The sequence below is a fragment of the Protomyctophum parallelum genome, assembly GCF_964188405.1.
Source record: "Protomyctophum parallelum genome assembly, chromosome: 5".
NCBI classification, from domain to species: domain Eukaryota; kingdom Metazoa; phylum Chordata; class Actinopteri; order Myctophiformes; family Myctophidae; genus Protomyctophum; species Protomyctophum parallelum.
The window spans coordinates 3448842-3473301 of record NC_139702.1 but is presented as its reverse complement, the minus strand read 5'-3'; the positions used below and the strand labels follow the sequence as shown (position 1 = coordinate 3473301).

General features: G+C 44.3%; 1 protein-coding gene across 3 annotated transcripts in view; it reads right to left on the bottom strand.

Moving 5' to 3' along the window:
- The window catches only part of gne (glucosamine (UDP-N-acetyl)-2-epimerase/N-acetylmannosamine kinase), a 52025-nt gene that overhangs the window by 4156 nt on the left and 23409 nt on the right, over positions 1–24460 (bottom strand). For 2 of the 3 annotated variants that reach the window (XM_083765520.1, XM_083765518.1), the window contains exons 2-13: positions 22995–23066; positions 21824–21981; positions 13813–14059; positions 12191–12398; positions 11384–11536; positions 9120–9332; positions 8945–9032; positions 6686–6896; positions 3399–3528; positions 2851–3072; positions 687–869; positions 348–464 (exon numbers count right to left, since the gene is read on the bottom strand). In XM_083765520.1, the coding sequence (XP_083621646.1) occupies positions 348–464; positions 687–869; positions 2851–3072; positions 3399–3528; positions 6686–6896; positions 8945–9032; positions 9120–9332; positions 11384–11536; positions 12191–12398; positions 13813–14059; positions 21824–21981; positions 22995–23048 (1984 nt within the window). In that variant the 5' untranslated portion in view covers positions 23049–23066. Of the gene's footprint in view, positions 1–347; positions 465–686; positions 870–2850; positions 3073–3398; positions 3529–6685; positions 6897–8944; positions 9033–9119; positions 9333–11383; positions 11537–12190; positions 12399–13812; positions 14060–21823; positions 21982–22994; positions 23069–24460 lie in introns of all 3 variants that reach the window. The other variant, XM_083765519.1, reaches the window with a different exon arrangement.

The window sequence follows — 24460 nt, the reverse complement described above, 5'->3', positions numbered from 1 at the left end:
AGAGAGAGACAATTAGTTATTTATTTTTCGGACACAAGCAATGTATAATGTTGTTGTGGTGTGTGTGTGTGTGTGTGTGTGTGTGTGTGTGTGGTTTTCCACTAGCCATTTTTTGATAATATTAAAATGTACTGGACGAATATTTAAATGCACTGATCTGTGTTAATCCTCTAGTAAACCATGTTTCATACGTTTCACTTGACAAAAAGAACAAATAGTCCAGTAGTCAGAATAGACAAGTGACACACACTCTTTTTGGTATGCTTAAACCGTTGTACTACAGAGTATAAACTAGGTTTCCATCTTGTTCAATAACTGTGTGTTTGTGTGTGTGTGTGTATTCTAACCTGTGTGAAGGATAGCTTCAGCTTTGGAGTTGCCCAGTTTGGCAGCATTGATGAGGTGAACAGCAGTGACTGGCTCAACCAGTTTGGCATCCATACCATCCACTTTCAACTGGTCCTCTGTAGAACATGAACGAACAAACACGCACACGCACACGCACACGCGCACACACACACACACACACACACACACACACACACACACACACACACACACACACACACACACACACACACACACACACACACACAATTATACAGTGATCTCTCGCACACAGTGTATCTTAGAAGTGTAAGCTTCCAAATACTCGTACACACAAATGCACGCACGCACTCCCTTACCGTCGTGCAGTCTCTTTGCCTCTCTCTGCAGGGCCATTCCAGAGGCGTAGGCCTCGATACATCCTCGGCTGCCACACATGCACTCCGGGCCGTCCAGTGACACCATGATGTGACCCAGCTCTGCAGCGCAGAATGTGCTGCCGTGGACCAGCTCATTGTGCTGGATGATGCCTCCTCCGATGCCTGCACACAATCCGAGCCAAGGAGTACAAGTGAGTTTTCAAGCATGATTTAAACACAGGCAAGGTCTGGGAAGCTCTAACATGAGGTGGAAGATCCTTCCACTGTGTGGACTGTGGGTGCTACAGCGGCAGATGATCTTTCTCCCCGGGACTTTGGATTTGTTTTAGCGACCTATAGTAACCGGTCAGTCAGTAGACCTGAAAACACTTGCAGAGAGATTATTTTGGGGTCAAAAGCTCTGATATGTACAATGGTGCTAACCCATTTAAAGCAAAAGCAAACATTACAATCTTAAACTGGATCCTAGTGTAACACACAGGGAGTCAGTGTCGGGAGATGTGATCATACTTCCGTGCCCCTGTTAAGAGGCGAACGGATGCGTAGTCGCGACAAGCAGGCTTGGGTAACGTCAACATAAAGTGCATTACAGTAGTCGGGTTGAGATAAAAGCATGGATGCTTCAAAATCAGAAAAGGATGCAGCAGACTTGACTTTGGGTTCATCTGTTTGTCAAGCGTAAAATGATCACTGTCCAATTTTACAAAACGTTCCTGTCAAGCGGCCCCACCTTTGAGGACCCCCCTGATGAAGAGACCTAGCATTAATTAGCATGTTTCTGTAGTGTGAGGCAGCTTGATGTACAAGTACACCCCCTGGACATGACGCTAGTATGTCGTAGGGATTTACCCCCAATCCAACCCTTGATGCTGAGTGCCAAGCAGGGAGGCACTGGGTCCCATTTTTCAGAGTCTTTGGTATGACCCGCCTGGGGATCAAACCCCGAATATTCAATTTTTTAAAAGATTCTTTGAAAATAGCAGATCTACAAGCTCACAATGCGTTGCTTGAAGGTGGGCCATTTTGAAATAGCCAATGTTAAAGTGGTAAAACAGATTTTGATGCTATATGAAATTATGAACTAATTTTGCTGAGGACCTCCTGGAACCCCCTCAAGGAACCCTGGGTCCACGGACCCGGACTTTGAGAACCACTGCATTAGATTAGCCCTAGCCAATCAGATGAGGGCTGGTTTAGGGCCCAGCCAATCAGGTGAGGGCTGGTTTAGGGCCCAGCCAATTCAGATGAGGGCTGGTTTAGGGCCCAGCCAATTCAGATGTGGGCTGGTTTAGGGCTCAGCCAATTCAGATGAGGGCTGGTTTAGGGCTCAGCCAATTCAGATGAGGGCTGGTTTAGGGCCCAGCCAATTCAGATGAGGGCTGGTTTAGGGCTCAGCCAATTCAGATGAGGGCTGGTTTAGGGCCCAGCCAATTCAGATGTGGGCTGGTTTAGGGCCCAGCCAATTCAGATGAGGGCTGGTTTAGGGCTCAGCCAATTCAGATGAGGGCTGGTTTAGGGCCCAGCCAATTCAGATGAGGGCTGGTTTAGGGCTCAGCCAATTCAGATGTGGGCTGGTTTAGGGCTCAGCCAATTCAGATGAGGGCTGGTTTAGGGCTCCGCCAATTCAGATGTGGGCTGGTTTAGGGCTCAGCCAATTCAGATGAGGGCTGGTTTAGGGCCCAGCCAATCAGAAGAGGGCTGGTTTAGGGCCCAGCCAATCAGATGAGGGCTGGTTTAGGGCTCAGCCAATTCAGATGAGGGCTGGTTTAGGGCTCAGCCAATTCAGATGAGGGCTGGTTTAGGGCCCAGCCAATCAGAAGAGGGCTGGTTTAGGGCACAGCCAATTCAGATGAGGGCTGGTTTAGGGCCCAGCCAATAAGAAGAGGGCTGGTTTAGGGCAGAGTCAATCAGAAGAGGACTGGTTTAGGGCCCAGCCAATCAGAAGAGGGCTGGTTAGAGCTCAGCCAATCACATGAGGGCTGGTTTAGGGCCTCATTAGGGCCTAATCATTAGGCCATGGGCTCTAGGCTATACAGTGTGCAAATGTGATTGGCTGAAACATTGATGTATAAATTAAAAACAAATAAAACTAAATTGATTGATGGAAAAATGTAACGATAGAATAATGGCTAAGTTCTAAGACCTGTTCCGGTGATGATGGCGGCAAAGTTCTCCACTCCCTTGCCGTGTCCGAACTTCCTCTCGGCCAGCGCGGCACAGTTGCCGTCGTTGTCCACCCAGACGGGCAGGTGCAGAGCGTCAGAGATGGGCGTCCGCAGGTCCACCGACGACCACTCCTGGATCAGCTTGGTGGAGTGGAGGACCACACCCTCCTGGGGGTTGACCCGCCCTCCTGTGGACACGCCTGCCAATGGAAATGAAGAACCGATTAGTGTTAGAGGAGGAGTTATGCTCAAGAAAAGGAAAACTCCAAAAGCCTTTTGTGTAAACATGGTTGAAACATGACTTTCGTTTTCTTCGCACGTGTCTGTAACCCATGAGCAATTATTATTATTACATTTTCACTATTAATTTAATCATTAATAATTCGATACCTTCGAACGAAGTTCGAAGTTAAGCAATAGGCTTGAGACAAACTAGATCTGCGTGCATGCGTGCGTGTGTGCGTGCGTGCGTGTGTGCGTGTGTGCGTGCGTGCGTGCGTGCGTGTGTGCGTGCATACATACATACCTACTCCCAGTATCCTACAGTTGAGACGGACAGCGTCCAGCAGGGCATCTCTACACATCTGCAGTATGAGCTGGATCCTCACCTCGTACGTCTTGGGGTTGGGCTGTGTGTACTTCTTCACTATCTTACCCTGCAGGGACACATGGAGGAGGACAGGGACACATGGAGGAGGACAGACACAGACAGAGTGGACACATGGAGGACAGGGACACATGGAGGAGGACAGACACAGACAGAGTGGACACATGGAGGACAGGGACACATGGAGGAGGACAGACACAGACAGAGTGGACACATGGAGGACAGGGACACATGGAGGAGGACAGACACAGGCAGAGTGGACACATGGAGGACAGGGACACATGGAGGAGGACAGACACAGACAGAGTGGACACATGGAGGACAGGGACACATGGAGGACAGACAGAGTGGACACATGGAGGAGGACAGGGACAGACACACAGAGATGTGGAGAAGAGGATACAGCAAGTCAGTGAGGGAAGAACAACATTATTTGTTAAACACACAACAGAATATTCAAATGTTCCCGTGCAAAAATGGCAGTGTGAAAAGGCTGGTGACATTGCACTTGCCAGTCAGATGTAATTGAGGTCATGCAAATTAATATGGTCACAGAATGGAGACCATCCATAGCAACCACTCACTGGTCCATGTGGTTATAGGGAGTTCATCCGGCTTAATTGATTTGATTCATCCTCCAGTATCAGCTGTGTGTTCATTTTAAAATCACGGTTCAGGCCATGATAAATTGGCAACATTTTGAGGCAGCACAGATATGATTAATATAATCGTTACAAAATAAGTTTACCGCAATTTCTTGTTCCGTCTTGTCCTTTAAAAAGGAGCAGTTCACCCCAAATGACCATATTTGTATTATCTTACCTGGATTGCTATTTATCCATCAGCATATGTTTCTGCAATTCTTTCCATGCAGATATTGTTTTGGTGTGAGTGGTTTAGATGTTTAATTAATGTAACCCCAATACAATATAATAGAACTCAATAATGACATGCATATCTTGGCATGCATATATTTTAAAAACTCAACAGAATCTTCTCTTTGCAGGAATCATGGCCCAGTTACCCGATAATTCACAGAACAGTTTCACTGAGAACCTTTTTTTCTGCCGAGAAGAAAGTAGTCGAGTTATTCTTTAGCGATGTCAGCATCACAAATCAATGATGTCAGCATCACAAATCAAATGCCTCTGAGCTTGTATTGGGGCGATGGGAGACAAAGACTGTCACCAAAAACTTTATAAAAACAAATTATGTTTTGGGTGAACTGCCCCTTTATCCACTTAAACCCCTATATACTTTGTTGACCTTTTTTTCACTCTGCACCAAATCTCTTCTCCATTAACCCATTCTGACCTGAGATCAGATTCTAAAAATGTCTATTACATCCTGACAGTTTCATTATTAACCCATTCTGACCTGAGATCAGATTCTAAAAGTGTCTTTGATTTTTCAAAAATAGCAGACCTACAAGCTCGTATCGCGCCACTCGGTGGCTCGATATGAGCTTCTGTTATAGCTTCTGTTATACGAGCCCTTCTGTTATCATTACCAGCCACACACGTTGCCTCAAAAAGCTGCCTATTTGCTACATGGTCCTGAGTTTTGTTGGTCAGAATACTTTGGTCGATAAGGAGGTACCTGATCGTGGTTTACACCAGGCCCCTCGGCAGCTTCCTACAGCCAGCAGAGAACCCAATGAGATTACCATGGTCTGAGAGAGTATTACTTATACTCACCTCTGGTTGGCTGAAATGGGACCACAGAACATACAATGCCATGTATGTTTTTAACCAATCTGCATGGTAGAGTATGTTAATACAATATATACTGTAACTAGCACATGTGCATTGGCGGTCTCGTCTCCCTACTCTTCGGTTGAGAACTTTAGATACTGGTGTTACACCTCTATGTAAAATTGGCTATTTTGTCCAAAAATGATTAAAACAATATATATTATTTTATAAATAAAAACATGCATAAACATTTGACATTGCAGACTGGACACGTTTTTCGGAAAAAACACTTTAAGGTCTAATATTTCTACAATTGCAACACATTGCTACAAAACCTGTACCCAAAAATTGTGGGGCATAAAACAAGAGGTTGAAGAATAAAATGTAGTCTGATGCAGTAGTGCATGTTCACATCATGTAGCCTATACTTTACTTTACAACTAGTGATGCACCGAATATTCGGCCGCAGAAAATATTCGGCAGAAAATGGCTAAAAATGCATTTTCGGCCTATTCGGTTTCGGCCCGAATAGGCAGAAAATATATCACCGAATAGTGTATGCAATTAATGCATTCAAAAGAGCTGAATAAATGTTTTATGGACCCATAATAGTGATTATTATTTAAGTTAAGTTTTGCCATAACCATTTCTTTTGCCATGAATCAGGTAGCTTTAAGGTACGGCCATGACAGCAATGGTAGGAAAAAATATATATAATATGAATCATATTCGGATATTCCGGTATTCGGTTTCCGGCTAACTGTTTCCTATATTCGGTATTCGGTTTTGGCCAAGAATTTCCCTTTCGGTGCATCCCTATTTACAACCCATTAAAACCAGGCACGCATCTGTGTCATTTTAGAGTTTTGCTATTTTTGAGTATATAGTATTTGAAAGTGTGAGAATCACTGATTCAGAAGGCATTTGTAGGTCTTAATGGGTTAAGACCACCTTTCTTATATTTAAACATTTTGGACATTTTAAATGGAGGCGCCCCCTCGTCGTTAGTGCCAGCTCTTCCTGTAAACACCCACAACACCAGAGGGAGTGCAACAAACCATGTACAACCCAGATTCAGCACAAACAAGGGACTAAATTATTTTCGCTCCTATGCCACCAAAATGTGGAACGCCCTACCAACAGTCATTAAGACATGTGAATCCCTTGACTCCTTCAAAACCGCTCTCAAAGGGCACCTACGGATGGCTGCAATTCGAAACTGGCCTCTGTAAAATCTGAATCCCGCCCCCCCCCCCCTTTTCCCCTCACTGTATATGTATCTTTTCCCTTTTTGCTTCCCATATGATGAATTCCTGTTCTGTTCTTTAGCTACATAGAAATGTCTATTTGTATGTCTCTAAATGTTTTGATGAATTGAACAATGTGGTGTTTAATTGGGTCGTCCACTCACAGTTAACAGTCTTTGTATTGAGTTTGTGCTTGAAATGTACTGTAAATTCTGCAAACTGAATATTTCAATCAATCAATCAATCAAATCCCGTCCCAACGTACCCTCATGCAGACGATGGCCACACGGAGGTTGGTCCCTCCCAGGTCCACGGCCAGGGCGCTCTGCGTCTCCAGGATGTGGTCGATGTCCTGCGAGCTGGGGTCCTTGACGGGGGGGAAGCAGAAGGACTTCTGCAGGGGCTCGTCCAGGTCGATGCTCCGCAGGAACTTGAGGATGCGAGGCACGGCGCTGCCGTCGCCGTAGATCTTAGAGCTGAAAGGCGAAAGAGATTCACGTTGGCTGTTAACTTTGTGTGAGTAAACATGCATCTGTCTCTTAGAACAGTTCATATCCCCATTATTTATTCTGCATTTGAGCCACGGACCACCATTTGATGAGATTTAGCCTCTCAGACGCAAGGCTTTAGAATATTATTTTATTATTGGATTAAATTCAATTCCATGCTGTATTAACCCATTCTGACCGGGCACCCATTTTGGTGTCAGCATCATGTTATGCTTTAGCTATTGAAAAATAGCAGATCTACAAGCTCATATCGCGCCACCGAGTGGCGCGATACGAGCTTGTAGGTCTGCTATTTTTGAAAAAAATCGAAGAACGACTGACATTTTTTAGAATCTGATCTCAGGTCAGAATGGGTTCATCAGACCAGTGTGTGTCCGGCGGAAACCTCGTATGAATCTGATCTCAGGTCAGAATGGGTTAATGTGGGCACCATAGGAGAGATAACAGGCAAATGAAAAAACAGTCCTTTCTCTCAAATTGTGTAGACTTCTTGTAAATTAAGTAATGCAAATGTTTCCGTAAGAGTCCATTTGGTTTCATTCTACACTGTCGGTGTAAAAGATCTCTAAGGGTTAATATGTTTACCAACTCATTTAGCTGGGGACCACCTGGAACCCCCTCAAGGACCACTGGTGGTCCCCGGACCACCTGGAACCCCCTCAAGGACCACTGGTGGTCCCCGGACCACCTGGAACCCCCTCAAGGACCACTGGTGGTCCCCGGACCACCTGGAACCCCCTCAAGGACCACTGGTGGTCCCCGGACCACCTGGAACCCCCTCAAGGACCACTGGTGGTCCCCGGACCACCTGGAACCCCCTCAAGGACCACTGGTGGTCCCCAGACCACTGGTTGAAAATCACTGCCTTGGCTTAGAACACTGATTCCCAAACAGTTGGTCAGGACCCATTTGTGGGTCACGGATCAATTTCTGTGGGTCATGAGTAAAAATACCATATTCTTCTATATATATATTTTTTAACCCATTCTGACCTGAGATCAGATTCATACGAGGTTTCCACTGGACACACACTGGTCTGATCAACCCATTCTGACCTGAGATCAGATTCTAAAAAATGTCAGTCGTTCTTCGATTTTTCAAAAATAGCAGACCTACAAGCTCGTATCGCGCCACTCGGTGGCGCGATATGAGCTTGTAGATCTGCTATTTTTCAATAGCTAAAGCATAACATGATGCCGACACCAAAATGGGTGCCCGGTCAGTATGGGTTAAACAAAAAACGAATTAAAATAATTGTATGAATTTGAAAACAAACAAACAAATATAATAAATGCCATTGAATAAAAATATATAAATAACGAAGAAGCACAACGTGTCGCTTCGTGCAGTGTTGCAAGCTTTTAGATTGGCTATTTTCACTAGTTTGGACAAACGTCTAATATCTATTTTAGGTCTCGACCTGAACAGCTTAGGAACCACTGCCTTAGAACTGTGGTTCTAAAACTCTAAATCGATACGTATTCTTAGATGTTTTGTGCCAGAAACATAACTTGCCGTCATTCACTTTTAACCTAGCATCCCTATTTTGTGCATATTGCAAAGAAATACTCAAACATATTTGTTTGGATTTTTTTCAAAAGGTTTTTAAACTTCTCACATATGTTCATCCAGCCAAATGGGAATACCGGTACATTAAAAAATATATATATTTATTGATATATTTGTTCTTTTCTGGACCATGAATTCTGACGTTTATGGACACAATCAGTGCTAAAAGTGTAGAATGATTGGGTAAGAATGTGACATTGTAGCCTAATAGTTTTGTGTATCTCTATTTCACACACATTGTATAAAATACGTTACATATTTGTAACTGTGCAATTCGTTAAAGATATATATAAGATAATATTTTGTATTAATTATTTGAATGGGACAATAAGACAGACTAGGCTTAGGCTGCAGGTACTAGACCAGCTGGCTGGTGGCAAAATACCTCAAGTCTGGTCATGCCAACATGAAACCAACAGATAGGAAAGAAGAGAAGAGAGTCTCACCAGGGGTATCTCTTTCCAAACTGCAGTTCCAGGGCATGGTAGATCTTATTGTGGGTGTCAGCATCTCTCACATGGAGAACATTCTCACCTGAAAAACAGACACATTCAATGACATTCAGTGCGTGCCGTGCGTGCACCATGCACCCGTCTCTCTGAGAGTCTGTGTGTCTTGTACCTGTCTCTCTTCCAGTCTGTCTGGTGCCCAGGTTGATGACGGGCGTTCCAAAGGCCCCGGCCTCTCTCACGCCACAGCTGCTGTTTCCGATCATGCAGCCGGCGTGAGACACCAGCTGGATGAACTGATCGAAGGGAACGTGCTTCACCGCCCGGAAGTTAGGGTGCTGCTCGATGCCCTTCTTCCTCATACAACGCACCATCTCCTTACTGCCTGTGTGCATGGATACAGGATGTACACATCAAATACATCTCCTTACTGCCTGTGTGCATGGATACAGGATGTACACATCAAATACATCTCCTTACTGCCTGTGTGCATGGATACAGGATGGACACATCAAATACATCTCCTTACAGCCTGTGTGCATGGATACAGGATGGACACATCAAATACATCTCCTTACTGCCTGTGTGCATGGATACAGGATGTACACATAACATACATCTCCTTACTGCCTGTGTGCATGGATACAGGATGTACACATCAAATACATCTCCTTACTGCCTGTGTGCATGGATACAGGATGTACACATCAAATACATCTCCTTACTGCCTGTGTGCATGGATACAGGATGGACACATCAAATACATCTCCTTACTGCCTGTGTGCATGGATACAGGATGTACACATAACATACATCTCCTTACTGCCTGTGTGCATGGATACAGGATGTACACATAACATACATCTCCTTACTGCCTGTGTGCATGGATACAGGATGGACACATCAAATACATCTCCTTACAGCCTGTGTGCATGGATACAGGATGGACACAGAAAATACATCTCCTTACTGCCTGTGTGCATGGATACAGGATGTACACATCAAATACATCTCCTTACTGCCTGTGTGCATGGATACAGGATGTACACATCAAATACATCTCCTTACTGCCTGTGTGCATGGATACAGGATGGACACATCAAATACAAATAACCCGCTCTTATCATCGTACATCATCATGACGTAAAATAGACACTAAGCCAATTTGCTCAGACACTATGATGTAAAGTTCTCCATTCATTGTCAATGGGAATTTAATGTTTGTGTAAGACGAAAGTCTTCACTAATAGCTGAATATGGGAGGGGCTAAAACAGGAGGTGTTTGCTGCAACAAGTACATCAGTCTCTTGTGCAACTAGGAGTGCAGCAGTTAAATGACCACTTCGCCCATTTTCAACCCATCTTCATATTATTGGTCCTCACTAGTGCTCATGATGTCACCATTTCTGTCTATTCTGTCTGTCTCAGAGGAGGGCTGTGGGCAGTACAGAAACCTACCCAGCTGTGACATCAATAGACACGTTTGGTTTGTTTGTTTTTGTTTGTTTATTTGTTTTATTAATGCCAGAATGATGCTTTCATATCAGCATGATAACTTCCTGGAAAGAAGAAGGCTGTAGTTTCAGTGATAATGTCACTGGTAGGCAGGTTTCCGAACTGCCCATAACCCACCAATGAAACGCAGAATGTGCCGTCTCATTATGAGCATTAGAGAGGATCAATTAAGGGTCTTATTATGAGCATTAGAGAGGAGCAATTAGGGAAAAAAGACGGCGGGTCAACGGCAAAAGGACGTGGACGGACGGGTATGGTGCGGGGGAGGGGACTAACCGGCGTCTATGTTGGGGAACAGGATGAGGGGGAGGGGACTAACCGGCGTCTATGTTGGGGAACAGGATGAGGGGGAGGGGACTAACCGGCGTCTATGTTGGGGAACAGGATGAGGGGGAGGGGACTAACCGGCGTCTATGTTGGGGAACAGGATGAGGGGGAGGGGACTAACCGGCGTCTATGTTGGGGAACAGGATGAGGGGGAGGGGACTAACCGGCGTCTATGTTGGGGAACAGGATGAGGGGGAGGGGACTAACCGGCGTCTATGTTGGGGAACAGGATGAGGGGGAGGGGACTAACCGGCGTCTATGTTGGGGAACAGGATGAGGGGGAGGGGCCTAACCGGCGTCTTTGTTGGGGAACAGGATGAGGGGGAGGGGCCTAACCGGCGTCTATGTTGGGGAACAGGATGAGGGGGAGGGGACTAACCGGCGTCTATGTTGGGGAACAGGATGAGGGGGAGGGGCCTAACCGGCGTCTATGTTGGGGAACAGGATGAGGGGGAGGGGCCTAACCGGCGTCTATGTTGGGGAACAGGATGAGGGGGAGGGGACTAACCGGCGTCTATGTTGGGGAACAGGATGAGGGGGAGGGGACTAACCGGCGTCTATGTTGGGGAACAGGATGAGGGGGAGGGGACTAACCGGCGTCTATGTTGGGGAACAGGATGAGCGTCCTCTTGTTGAAGGACAGCAGAGCGTCCAGCATCAGGCCGTAGATCTTTATGGAGTTCTGGATGTCTGTGGTGACCGGATGCTGCAGGGCCACGATGTAGTCATGGTTCTGAACCTTGTCACCTGTCACACAGAGAGAGAGAGAGAGAGAGAGAGAGAGAGAGAGAGAGACAGAGACAGAGACAGAGACAGAGACAGAGACAGAGACAGAGACAGAGACAGAGACAGAGACAGAGACAGAGAAAGTGGAGGATTTAAATTCCACTGCATCTCAGATGCAAATATTGTACTTTATATATCTTCATATCAAATTATCTATGCAGTTGGACAGAAACCGCCTATCTCCATATTCTAACTTTTGGATTTATTTATTTTTGTAAATTAACACCCTACTTGATCATATACAATTGTCACACTCACAGCTTCACACAAAAGTATCAAACGACAATCTGCTACTTTTGCTATTTTGTTTTAACAGTTTTGGACGTACAGTATGAGGTTTCCACCCGACAGACGATATTATGTTACCTATCTTTACAATTGGCCCCGTTTATCCACAACGCAATTCCAAGGAATAGTCTGTGATGTATGCAGAGTCAGACATGCCTTTTAGACAACAGCTGAGTAGCCTATCGCCAAGTACAAATCTGCCACCTTTTCTTTTCTCTTGCCAACATAAAGACAGCTTACTCTGCAAAGTGCAAACCACGCACGCACGCACGCACGCACGCACGCACGCACGCACGCACGCACGCACACACACACACACAGCCTTACCCAGCCAGCATTTGATGATGTCCATGTAGTCGGCTCGGCGGTGCGCTGTGAGCAGCTTGTCGTAGGAGGGGCAGCCGGCCAGCAGGATGCGCGAGTGGTCCTCGCACATGGCGATGAGGTGTTGCTCGGCGCTGCGCGTGCAGCAGGCGTGGTAGTGGGCCAGCTTACTGATGGCGTGGCGTATCGAGTCGTCAATGGTGCCGCTCACCTGAGACAGAGATAGACCAACGGATGGTGAGAGACAGACAGACAGAGAAAGAGAGAAAGTGTGTGTGTGTGTGTTACTGTGAGTGTGAGTGTGAGTGTGAGTGTGAGTGTGAGTGTGAGTGTGAGTGTGAGTGTGTGTGTGTGTGTGTGTGTGTGTGTGTGTGTGTGTGTGTGTGTGTGTGTGTGTGTGTGTGTGTGTGCGTGCGTGCGTGTGTGCGTGCGTGTGTGTGTGTGTGTGTGTGTGAGTGAGAGAGAGAGACAGACATCACAGGGGTCTTTATGTGTGTAAAATATGGTTTTAGATATTTTAGATTTTCCCAGTGTCCATGATGTCATGGACACTGGGTTCACTTTCTTCCTGGACTACATGTTTTGTCTCAGTAAAGGCCTATTCATAGTCTGTATTTTCGGTGGTAAGGTGACCACCGCTCCGGTGGTGAGCTGACCACCGGAGCTGAAATAACGTTGAGCGGTGGTGAGTAAAAACAGAGAGAAGGGCTGGAGCGGTGGCGGTGGTTTGCTCTTCACCGCGGCTCGTGACGTCATGTTGTAGTTCGGTGGTCACCCCACCACCGTAAATCCAGACTATGTATGAGCCTTAAGACAGACACCCCCCTATCCACAAAGGAGGAGCAGTGCACCAAAGCATTATGGGAATTGTAGTCCAGGCAGGAAGTGAGCCCAGTGTCCATGACATCTTGGACACTGAGGAAATCTAAAATATCTAAAGCCACATATTACATTACACACTTAAAGACAACAGGAACGTGTGCTAAATCTTCTAAATGTCATTAACATATACATTTTTCACAAACAGGGTGAAGTGTCCCTTTAAATTTGTTTATTACACGGCTTGGTTAAATGCTTGATTCTGATTGGTCAATCACTGGTGAACTCAATAACAGACCGCTGTCTAATGCTGCGTTGTTTATTTCGTGCTTATACATGTGTTATTTCTCAACAACGACCGGCGCGCCATGAATTATCCCTTGCATAGCCTGACCTAAGCAGAGACATTTCTGGCCTAGATGGGAGGGTCGCGTCTCAGAAAAACGCGCACCCTGATTGGATCTCATCGATCTGTCCGTCACTCCCGGCCCCTCCTCTCCCCCCTAGTGCAGCGCTACGTCACATCATTTAGAGCGACGCCTACGCGGAAGGGTTGACTCCCACTTTTAGACTGGTTCAGCCCACGGCTTTTTCAAGGCTTTCATCTTTCGCGCAGACGAAATGAAAGCCTGGGTATCGAGGCTATCCCTTGCATGACATTGATTGTATAAAAAGACAGTCATTGCCTGTACTACAGACAACATCTCTGCTATACTCCCCATCTAGTCTACCCTCTAGAGCCTCTACTGTGATGCTCATTCATGGTCATTCCCGTGTACCTCAGCCGTTCATTCCACCACACCCACCTCTCCTCCCTCCAGGTGCAGAATCCGGATGTTCATGAGAGCGGCAGCGGTGGCCAGCGCCAGCGCGTCGAAGCGGTCCCCGTGGACGATCAGGATGTCGGGGCGGAGCCTCTGCAGGACGTCGGGCAGCTTGACCAGCGCCAGGCCCACGCTCTCCACCATGGCCGCCTCGTCCTCCCCACGCACGATGGTGTGCAGCTTGGAGCCGATGTCGAAGTCGTCCTGCTCGATCATGCGGAACGTGTTCCTGTGTGTGTGTGTGTGTGTGTGTGTGTGTGTGTGTGTGTGTGTGTGTGGGAGGGAGGGAGAAAGGGACAAAGAGGAGAAGACAGACAGGATGGAGAAGATGAATGGAGTGGAAAAACGTTCCATGGGAGGACTAATCGTCCATGCCTATTACTGTATGTGAAACCTTATGTGAAATATGTTTTTTTTTTAACCTTTTCTTTTTGTTTGTTTCAACTTTTCTTTTTTTTCACAAACTGGTCTATTGAACTGCACTTTAACATCCAAAGTCAACCTACATAATGCTATGGAAGGTATTTGTGGGAGGATTGATTGACGAGGAAGAAAAAACAACATCAACTAAGTTGGGATTCTTCTGGTTCTGGTCATGATTCCTCTCCCTTTGGGAGAGGATGTTTCTGAAAGAGACGGGATCTTCCTCAGAAAACCCAATCCCAGAAAAACAGATTAATGTCAGAAGACGATTACTGTCATCTTACTTTAATGACTTAAAGCAATAGATCCACATTTAGAGCAGTCGGGGGAATAAACTAATCTGTTTGTGCCATAACACATCAGTGTCATTTCTGGTGTTTGGGTTGGTTATTTAAAAATCACACCAGTGTGAACCAAGTGGTGCAACTCCCGTCTATTGGTTCTCTGTATCGTTCCAATTTGTATCGTTCCAATTTCTTCTCTGTATCGTTTGCGTCCAGCAGGTGGCAGCCATGTCACATACTTCTCTCGTTCCAATTTCACGCATGCGCACACCACTCGTGCTCACACAGGTACACACATCACAAACAGGTACACAGGTACACGGACATTGCTGGATGTAGAAGTGGTTGCACCACTTAAAAATAGCAGATATACAAGATTACAGAGTGGCTTGTACGTGTACTATTTTGAACATTTTTGAAAGAACTTGAAAGTGTGAGAACTACTGATTTACATATAAGACGGGTAATGACTTTAGATAGCTTTAAAAGCAAGCTCAAGAATATACTAAATCTACATTTACAGTAGAGTAAAAAAAACTCCTGTAAATGTAGATTTAGTATATCTTTCAATAGGTAGTCTGTGTGGTTCCTTATTGAAGTGTGTACCTAAATCAAATAGGTGGCAGGTAATCAGTGTGGTTCCCTATAAATGCAGATTGGCCTAATACATTTTTGTATTGTGTTCTTGCTATTTTCTTGCCTCCCTTTAATTTGTTCTTGATCATGTATAAATTGATCTTATAGTTTTTAATCTCGTTTAATATCGTGTTAGTTTATTTTTTTCTCCTTTTTATGTAAAGCACTTTGGGCTGCATTTCATGTCATGAAAGGCACTACAAAAAGGTTTATTATTATTATTATAGTTGTATTTAGATGGCATTTGTAGAATCAGCCAGGTCTTAATGGGTTAAGCAGCAGTGTTCACCAAGAAACCTCTGCACTGTGTTACCATCACATGGGAAGCTGTTGTCACTAAATATAAAAAGGAGACTCTTTGTCTCATGTTGTTGTCTGTTGGTGGGCCTGGTCCAAAATGTAACAGCTGTACACTGCCTATGAGACCTGGGAAAACTACCACCAGTGGTCGAAGAAGTACTCAGACGAATTAGTAAAAGTAGCAATACCACAATGTATCTAATACTCTGTTACAGTAACTGCCCTGTATTCAAAATCGGACTTAAGTAAAAGTACAAAAGTATCAGCAACAACATATACCAAAAGTAAAAGTAGAAGGGTCATCATTATGTCAGGCATTGCCAGCTCATAAATGTTTTGCCACAGCCATACGGAATAAGCATTTAAATAATATTACCAGAAACAAAGGCCTAGTCTGAATCCTGAGACAGGCAATAAATGCAGCATGGTCCAAGGCTATTCTGTGTGAGTGCTTGCATGGTCGCAATGTTAATTGAGCATAAACTTAAAAAGGCCACTTAGCCTTTTTAAGGCCACTGGCGGCGTGTTCCCTCCTCCGCGTCATCAGTGCCCATACCCGAGGCGGGGGTTGGCGATAGGGCCTTTCTGTGTGGAGTTTGCATGTTCTCCCGGTCAGTCCGCTGCCCCCCCAGGTTGGCAGAGGAAGTGTAGCGCCCAGGATTACATTAGATAATTGGCACTGGGTGAAAAGAAAACTGGGTTACAAAATCGTGGGATAAACTAAGTAAAAAAAAAAAAAAAGGCCACTTAGCTGCAAGGGTATTACTGTATAGCAGTGGGTTTTAACAACCCTTTTCATATCAAGATCCAGTATTTAGTCATTTGATGAGATTTAACCTCTCAGACCCAATGATAATGTGATGAGATTTGACCTCTCAGACCCAATGATAATGTGTTGCCATTGGATAAGATTTTGTTCACAATTCCACGCTGTATTGATGCGGTAGAATAGGAGAGACAACAGGCAGACGTTGATCAAAATAACAAATATTCAACATTCTCTAATTGTCTAGACTTCTTGAGAATGACGTAATGCAGATGTTAACAATAATGAGAGCATAACATTTACCAATTTTACCAAATGAACCAATGAACAAATGGACCCTTATGGATCCATTTGGTTAACCCATTTTGGGCGGGAACCCCTTTTGGTGTTTTAAACATTATGTCATAATTTAGCTATTGAAAAATAGCAGATCTACAAGCTCGTAGGTTGTAGGTCTGCTATTTTTGAAAAATCGTAAAAATGTGGTGCAAATATATATTCTTTCAAAGTGAATGTTTTTAACTCAGGTCTAAATGGGTTTTAATTTGACACTCAAGAGTTAAAGGTTCCATTTGGTTCCATCATTTAGCTGGAACCCAGACCACTGAACCACTGCTGTATGTATAGGGTTGCTGACCTTTCAGAGGACAGTGTTACTTGAGGAGATCACATTCTACCAGCTAAAATAGCTTTCTGTTTGTCAAGCTAGCTTCAATAGGAAGAGGTATTCCATGTTTGTACGAAAGACCATGCATGTAGATGTGATGAAAGTTATGACAATGGAAGAACTATAAATACGCTTGAGAGTCAAAACAGATAAGTAGGACGAGTGCATGAGAGAGGTGTGATGAAAGGTTTACCAACGGAAACATGATTATACAAGATACAATGAGTGGTGATTAATAGGACAGCCGCATGACTGTCTTTCATTTGGAAGCAATCCAGTTTCACCACTACTTTGATGCAAGGCTGCTGCCTAACATTGATCAGAGGAGAGCAAAACATTTAGGTCTGATGGTGATTGTGTGAACCCCAGGCTGTGGACGGAGGGTTTAGGGTTTGTAGTGTGATTGTGTGTGACTGTGAACCCCAGGCTGTGGACGGAGGGATTAGGGTTTGTAGTGTGATTGTGTGAACCCCAAGCTGTGGACGGAGGGTTTAGGGTTTGTAGTACAGCTGGCTGTGGACGGAGGGTTTAGGGTTTGTAGTACAGCTGGCTGTGGACGGAGGGTTTAGGGTTTGTAGTACAGCTGGCTGTGGACGGAGGGTTTAGGGTTTGTAGTACAGCTGGCTGTGGACGGAGGGTTTAGGGTTTGTAGTACAGCTGGCTGTGGACGGAGGGTTTAGGGTTTGTAGTACAGCTGGCTGTGGACGGAGGGTTTAGGGTTTGTAGTACAGCTGGCTGTGGACGGAGGGTTTAGGGTTTGTAGTACAGCTGGCTGTGGACGGAGGGTTTAGGGTTTGTAGTACAGCTGGCTGTGGACGGAGGGTTTAGGGTTTGTAGTACAGCTGGCTGTGGACGGAGGGTTTAGGGTTTGTAGTACAGCAGGCTGTATACGGAGGGTTTAGGGTTTGTAGTACAGCTGGCTGTGGACGGAGGGTTTAGGGTTTGTAGTACAGCAGGCTGTATACGGAGGGTTTAGGGTTTGTAGTACAGCAGGCTGTATACGGAGGGTTTAGGGTTTGTAGTACAGCTGGCTGTATATGGAGGGTTTAGGGTTTGTAGTACAGCAGGCTGTAGATGGAGGGTTTAGGGTTTGTAGTACAGCAGGCTGTGGACGGAGGGTTTAGGGTTTGTAGTACAGCAGGCTGTAGATGGAGGGTTTAGGGTTTGTAGTACAGCAGGCTGTAGATGGAGGGTTTAGGGTTTGTAGTACAGCAGGCTGTAGATGGAGGGTTTAGGGTTTGTAGTACAGCAGGCTGTGGACGGAGGGTTTAGGGTTTGTAGTACAGCAGGCTGTATATGGAGGGTTTAGGGTTTGTAGTACAGCAGGCTGTAGATGGAGGGTTTAGGGTTTGTAGTACAGCAGGCTGTAGATGGAGGGTTTAGGGTTTGTAGTACAGCACTAGAGTAAATGTACATATAGTTACTTTCCACCACTGAGAACCTAATTGCAACGCTAGAGCCAGGCTGGTGTGGATGTGAGGAATGGTTAAAATATGGGATGACAGCAACACCATCCCTTAGAGGCTTAGATAAATGAAGATTAAAACATGAATCCAATTGAGATTGGTTGGTCTCAGCTCATACAAGCACTTTATCGTTGCTGTCGGGCAGAAACCTCTTTTAACTAATATTTTAACTTTTTGTGTTTTTTTCAGTAAATTAATGCCCTACTTGATCAAAAATACAGGGGCACACAAAAACAAAAAAAGTGGCAGATCCACAAGATTGAAACGCGGTGCAAAGCGATGCGTTTTGAGCTTGTAGAGCTGCTACTTTTCATGTTTTTGAATTTGAATCCTGGAAAGTAACAGGTTTGCACATATGAGTTTTCCACCCGACAGACGTGTTAGGCTTGACACTAGTGCACCCAAGTGGCTATATGTTAAAAGTACACAGGCCACAAAATGGGGACAAAATGTGGACCGGGCATGTGAGAATAGAGTTTTTACCGTGGCCACAAAAAGTACTTGTTTCTGATTGGCAGAAATGTCACTTAAAATGTACGGGTATATTAGGACATCTAAAATATAGTCCCAATCAACAGAATAAGGATAAACAATATCTAAATTGCAAACAAAGCAGTAGATTCTAATAATAATATTTTCAATTATGAAAGTAAAAGATATAAACAGCTTCTCATTTATTTTTGTTTGGTAAGCAGTCTTGGTAATGGAGTGATAATACTCGCTGAGGTATCCCAATATAGAAGAATAACGGACATCATCCCTTAGCTCATTATTATGTGCATTAATATCACTTCATATTTTAGAGCTCAGAAGGTTCAAGTGTCTTTGAGCAAGACACTGAACACCTATAGCTCCCGATGAGCCAGTTGTTGTTGGTGCCTTGCATGGTCCCCTCTGCTGTCGGTATGTATGAATGTAAAACACCACATTGTGAAGGGCTTTGGAGAAAGCCACTTCCTTCAGCCTTACCGGACTTGGACTAAAGTAACATTCTTCCCTTTTGTTATTTTTTTTTTTTAAATCAATAACTGTTTGACAGTCTGCCAAAACTGAAACAAAGTAAGGAAATCTATCAAGGAGTGGTAGCAAGAGACAAGAATGACTTTGACATGAAGACTGAACATGAGGAAATACTCTGCTACACATCCTGCTCTAGCTCTGTGTACCAGGGCACCACCCATTACACAGTAAGGGACATTCCACAATGAACACTCAGCCAAATGTCAGATGAATCGATAAAGGTGATCACAACACAACTTTGTGTGTTGTGATCTCTGTCTTTGGGTCCTCGTATTTTTAAATACTGTTTACAGGTTAGTAGTTCACCCAAAATAAATTGGGTGATGTTTTGTGCAATTTAGGCGTCTGCCTAAATTGTAAATTGTAAAGGACAGCCCAAAAGCGTGTTGGATGGAGAAGAGTCGTAGATGGCCTATGCTCCACTGGGAGCGACGGGCCCAAGTAAGTAAGTAGAGTCTCCTACTCAATTGAGTCTCCTCCCGAGTCTCGTGCTGACCAATCACCCGGTAATCAAATTATTGGCTTAGGAATGCGACAAAAACTAAAGAACCTTGATGAATTCAAGGCTTCATGGGCTGTGTAATTATTGGGTGAACTACTCCTTTAACCCATTCTGACCGGGCACCCATTTTGGTGTCAGCATCATGTTATGCTTTAGCTATTTAAAAATAGCAGATCTACAAGCTCATATCGCGCCACCGAGTGGCGCGATACGAGCTTGTAGGTCTGCTATTTTTGAAAAATCTAAGAGCGACTGACATTTTTAGAATCTGATCTCAGGTCAGAATGGGTTTATCAGACCAGTGTGTGTCCGGCGGAAACCTCGTATGAATCTGATCTCAGGTCAGAATGGGTTAAGGCATGTTGGATACATGACAGAAGAACTGGGGATTTTTCTTAACTCAAAACGACTGATCTACACTTAGGGAGGCTGGTTGTAGATCAGAGATAGTCATTGCACCTACAAAAGTATTCTGTATACCAACTACAGATTCAAGTACACCATTCTACCCTACACAGATTATCTTTTCGCCACATCGTTTCACTGAAAACCTTACACCAGGTGTGCATGGATGCCCTGCCAAGGCAGAGCGTGATCAAACCTACTGTATAATCCACAGTCCAGCAGTCTGATCCTGTTACACATACTGTATCACATTCTGGTTCTTCTGACTCCGCTAGAGGTTATAGACAACCAGGTCACATTAAGTTTAAATTGTATCCATCCCAAAGGGAAATGAAGTAGTGGCAAAAATGAATTAACATTCTTCTCTCATTCTGCCTGGAATTCATGAAATAACCCATTCTGAACGGGCACCCATTTTGGTGTTAGCATCATGTTATGCTTTAGCTATTGAAAAATAGCAGATCTACAAGCTCATATCGCGCCACCGAGTGGCGCGATACGAGCTTGTAGGTCTGCTATTTTTTTTTTAATCGAAGAACGACTGACATTTTTAGAATCTGATTTCAGGTCAGAATGGGTTAATCAGACCAGTGTGTGTCCAGTGGAAACCTCGTATAAATCTGATCTCAGGTCAGAATGGGATAAATGATGTAAGACTAAAATAGTGTAATTATGACGTCTTTGATTCTTAGTTTTATTTGCACAATAAAAACAGTACATAAAAGATAAATGATGTGCAGGTGAGAATAGAAACCCATGGAGGGCTTATATGTGATTCTCACCAAAGATAATATAGAAATGTATACAAAGTAATCAAACGTCGGTATGGTATATAAATCCAATCCTTCTAAATCAGTAGTTCTCACACTTTCAAGATCTTTCTATAATGTTACAAAAAGTGACGTGCTGTGAGAGCATAACAGGCAGGAAAGAGGAAATTTAAAGTACAGATCAAATGTATTGACTGTACGAATAAGAATGAAAAAATAAATAGTTTGTATTGAATACTGACACTGTGTGTCAGTGTGATGACTCATAACTTCATTCCGGAGCGTCATCTCTCAATGTAAAACATTACATTTCTACTCGCGAGGTCGGATTAAAGTTTTATTAAGCTCAAAACATCGTCCTTTATCTCAATCTGAGCCCCTAAAGATTCTTTATATATTTGGACTAGCTGTTTTGGCCGATAAAGTATAGTTTTAGACCACGACGGAGGGGCGACGTCTCTAGCAAACTTGAGCCACTAGACACCACCGAGCACGAGTTGCCATGTCGAGCATTGCAAAGTTCACTAGAGCCGACTCAGCCCCGTTCGAGTTACAACCCGATTCGGACAGAATAGTAAAATATTAACCCAGAGGCAATTCCAACGCCGACTATCCGCCTTAGAGGAACGTCTGGTTACCACGGAGCAAAGATGGGCAGTGTCGGTAGGCCAATCAGAGGCAGGCGGGGGTGGGGGTTTTGAATAACGCTACACCATCACTCAGTCACGTGACACATGAGTGGCTGTGAACGTACCCGTAGTCATCGATGAGATGTGAGCCCAGCACCACCACCTCCAGCTCAAAGTCGTCCGGCTGGGCTTTGAGCCCAAACATGATGGGGGCCAGTTTGGAGTAGTCCGCCCGGTTACAGGTCGCCACACACACCCTCAACTTCTTCTTCATGTGCACCACCTGTGAGAGAGAGAGAGAGAGACAGACAGACAGACAGTCAGCCACACTTAAAGGGACATTTCACCCTTTTTGCATAAAACTATATGTTAATGACATTTAGAAGATTTAGAACACTTTCCTGGAGGTCTTTATGTGTGTAATATGTGGTTTTAGATATTTTAGATCTTAGCAGTGAGCCCAGTGTCTCTGATGTCATGGACACTGGGCTCACTTACTTCCTGGACTACAATTCCCATAATGCTTTGGGGCACTGCTCCTCCTTGTGGATAGAGGGAGGGCTGTCTTACTGAGACAACATGTAGTCCAGGAAGTAAGTGATCCCATTGTCCATGACATCAGAGACACTGGGCTCACTGCTACAATCTAAAATATCTAAAACCACAGATTACACACATAAAGACCCCCAGGAAAGTGTTCTAAAGCTCCTAAACGTCATTAACATATATGTTTTGGAAAAAAGGGTGAAGTGTCCCTTTAAGAGCATTTCACTCAATTAAATCCTGATGCTCAGAGTCAGCACTACATGTCTAATGTAATGACCATTACACTGTCATCCTCAGTGTTCATGTAACTCTGAAACAATGCGATAACCGTGCACAGATGCTCCTTGAGGGCACTGATCGCCAGACAACACCTTAGTTTGTCTGTAGAAGCCAGTGTTATCACACACACAAACGCATGCACGCGCAAACACACACACACACACACACACACACACACACACAGTAAAATGGTGCATTTATATAGCGCCTTTAGCCAAGGCGCTTTACATAGATTGTGCATTACATTCACCCATTCACACACACATTCATACACCGATGGCAGCGGAAACCATGCAAGGCACCAACCAACACATCAGGAGTGATTAGGGGATCAGTGTCTTGCTCAAGGACACTTCTCTGGGGGATCCCGGGTTCGAACTGGCAACCCTGCGGTTACCATCCAGCCACTCTACCCCTGAGCCAACGCCGCCACAGTGACACACACACACACACAAACACACAAACACACACCTGATGTTGCTCCTCCAGTATCCCCCTCTCCATCTTTTCCCTGCTCCTTTGCATTCTCAAGTAGTACAGCTCCTAGAGGAAGAGAGAGAGAGAGAGAGAGAGAGAGAGAGAGAGAGAGAGACACACACAGACAGACAGAGTTAGGACAGTGTGAAAGCATGGTTGGTCGTCCACTCATTAAAACAAACACGGGTCATACTCACATGAGTTTTCCTATTATGCAGACGCTGAGGCATGGAAACAAAACATAACAAAAAGACAACTATGCTAAATTAATCTCTGTGCCACTCATCATCTTCATCATCATCATCATCATCATCAGTAGTATGCAGTTACACTTTCATACCAGACAAAATCCTCAGTGTTAATTTAACATAAAAAAGAGGTTACAAATGGAAACAAACGGATTTGACAAACAAATGAATTGACCTCCAAAATCAGAGAGCGTATCATGGAACCAAATAGCATTTGGTTCCATTTGGGTTTTGTACGGCGAGTTATTAAACTAACAGTAAGGATTGTACTGTAACTACAGTATACAATGGTTCAGACCGTGGGAGAACGTGCATGCCATTCCAGGAATTCAAGTCATTCCTGCTTTCTCATGAGCTCTGTGAAAAGCCAGGGCAAAGTATGCAAATTGGCATCCTGTCAGCTGGACATATACAGACACGACATGTACAAGCCTATGACCACAGGACGTGATGACAGAAAGCATTAAGCCAATGACAGTGAATGGATAAAGAGGTCGTTAACATCACAAAACAGTGAAGGAAAAAAACAACAACAAACATGCCAAATATGTCAGACTTTACACAGATTAAAGGACAACTTTAGTTTTTTTCAACCAAGGTTCATGTTTTAGGTTTAGTGAAAGATGTGTGTTAATTTTTTTCCATTTGCTGCTTTCTTTCGTTTTAGGGATTTTAGCTGTTTTGTACAGGGGGGGCGGGGGCATTCGAGCATGGTGCTAAATATGTATTTTTTTACAAAATATTATGGAGATTTATTTTTTTATTATTTACTATAGTCCTAATAAACCCCAGGAAATTACATCTGACCACAAATAAATCACAGGATCTACTGAATGTGAAGGTAGCCTACTAGGGGAAGCCACACTGTGTCATAGGATCAATGTCAGTTTGACACATTCAGTAGATCTCGTGATCTTTTGTGGTCAGATGTAATTTCCAGGGGTTTATTAGGACTATAGTAAATAATAAAAAAATAAATCGCTATAAAATGTTGTACAAAAATACATATTTAGCCCCATGCTCGAATGCCCCCGCCCCCCTGTCAAAAACAGCTAAAATCCCTAAAACGAAAGAAAGCAGCAAATGAAAGAAAATTAACACTCATCTTTTACTTTCTCTAATAGCAACCTAAAACATGAACCTTGGTTGAAAAAAACTAAAGTTGTCCTTTAAGTATGTATTTGTTGCCTTAGTTGCTACTGCTACGCTGAC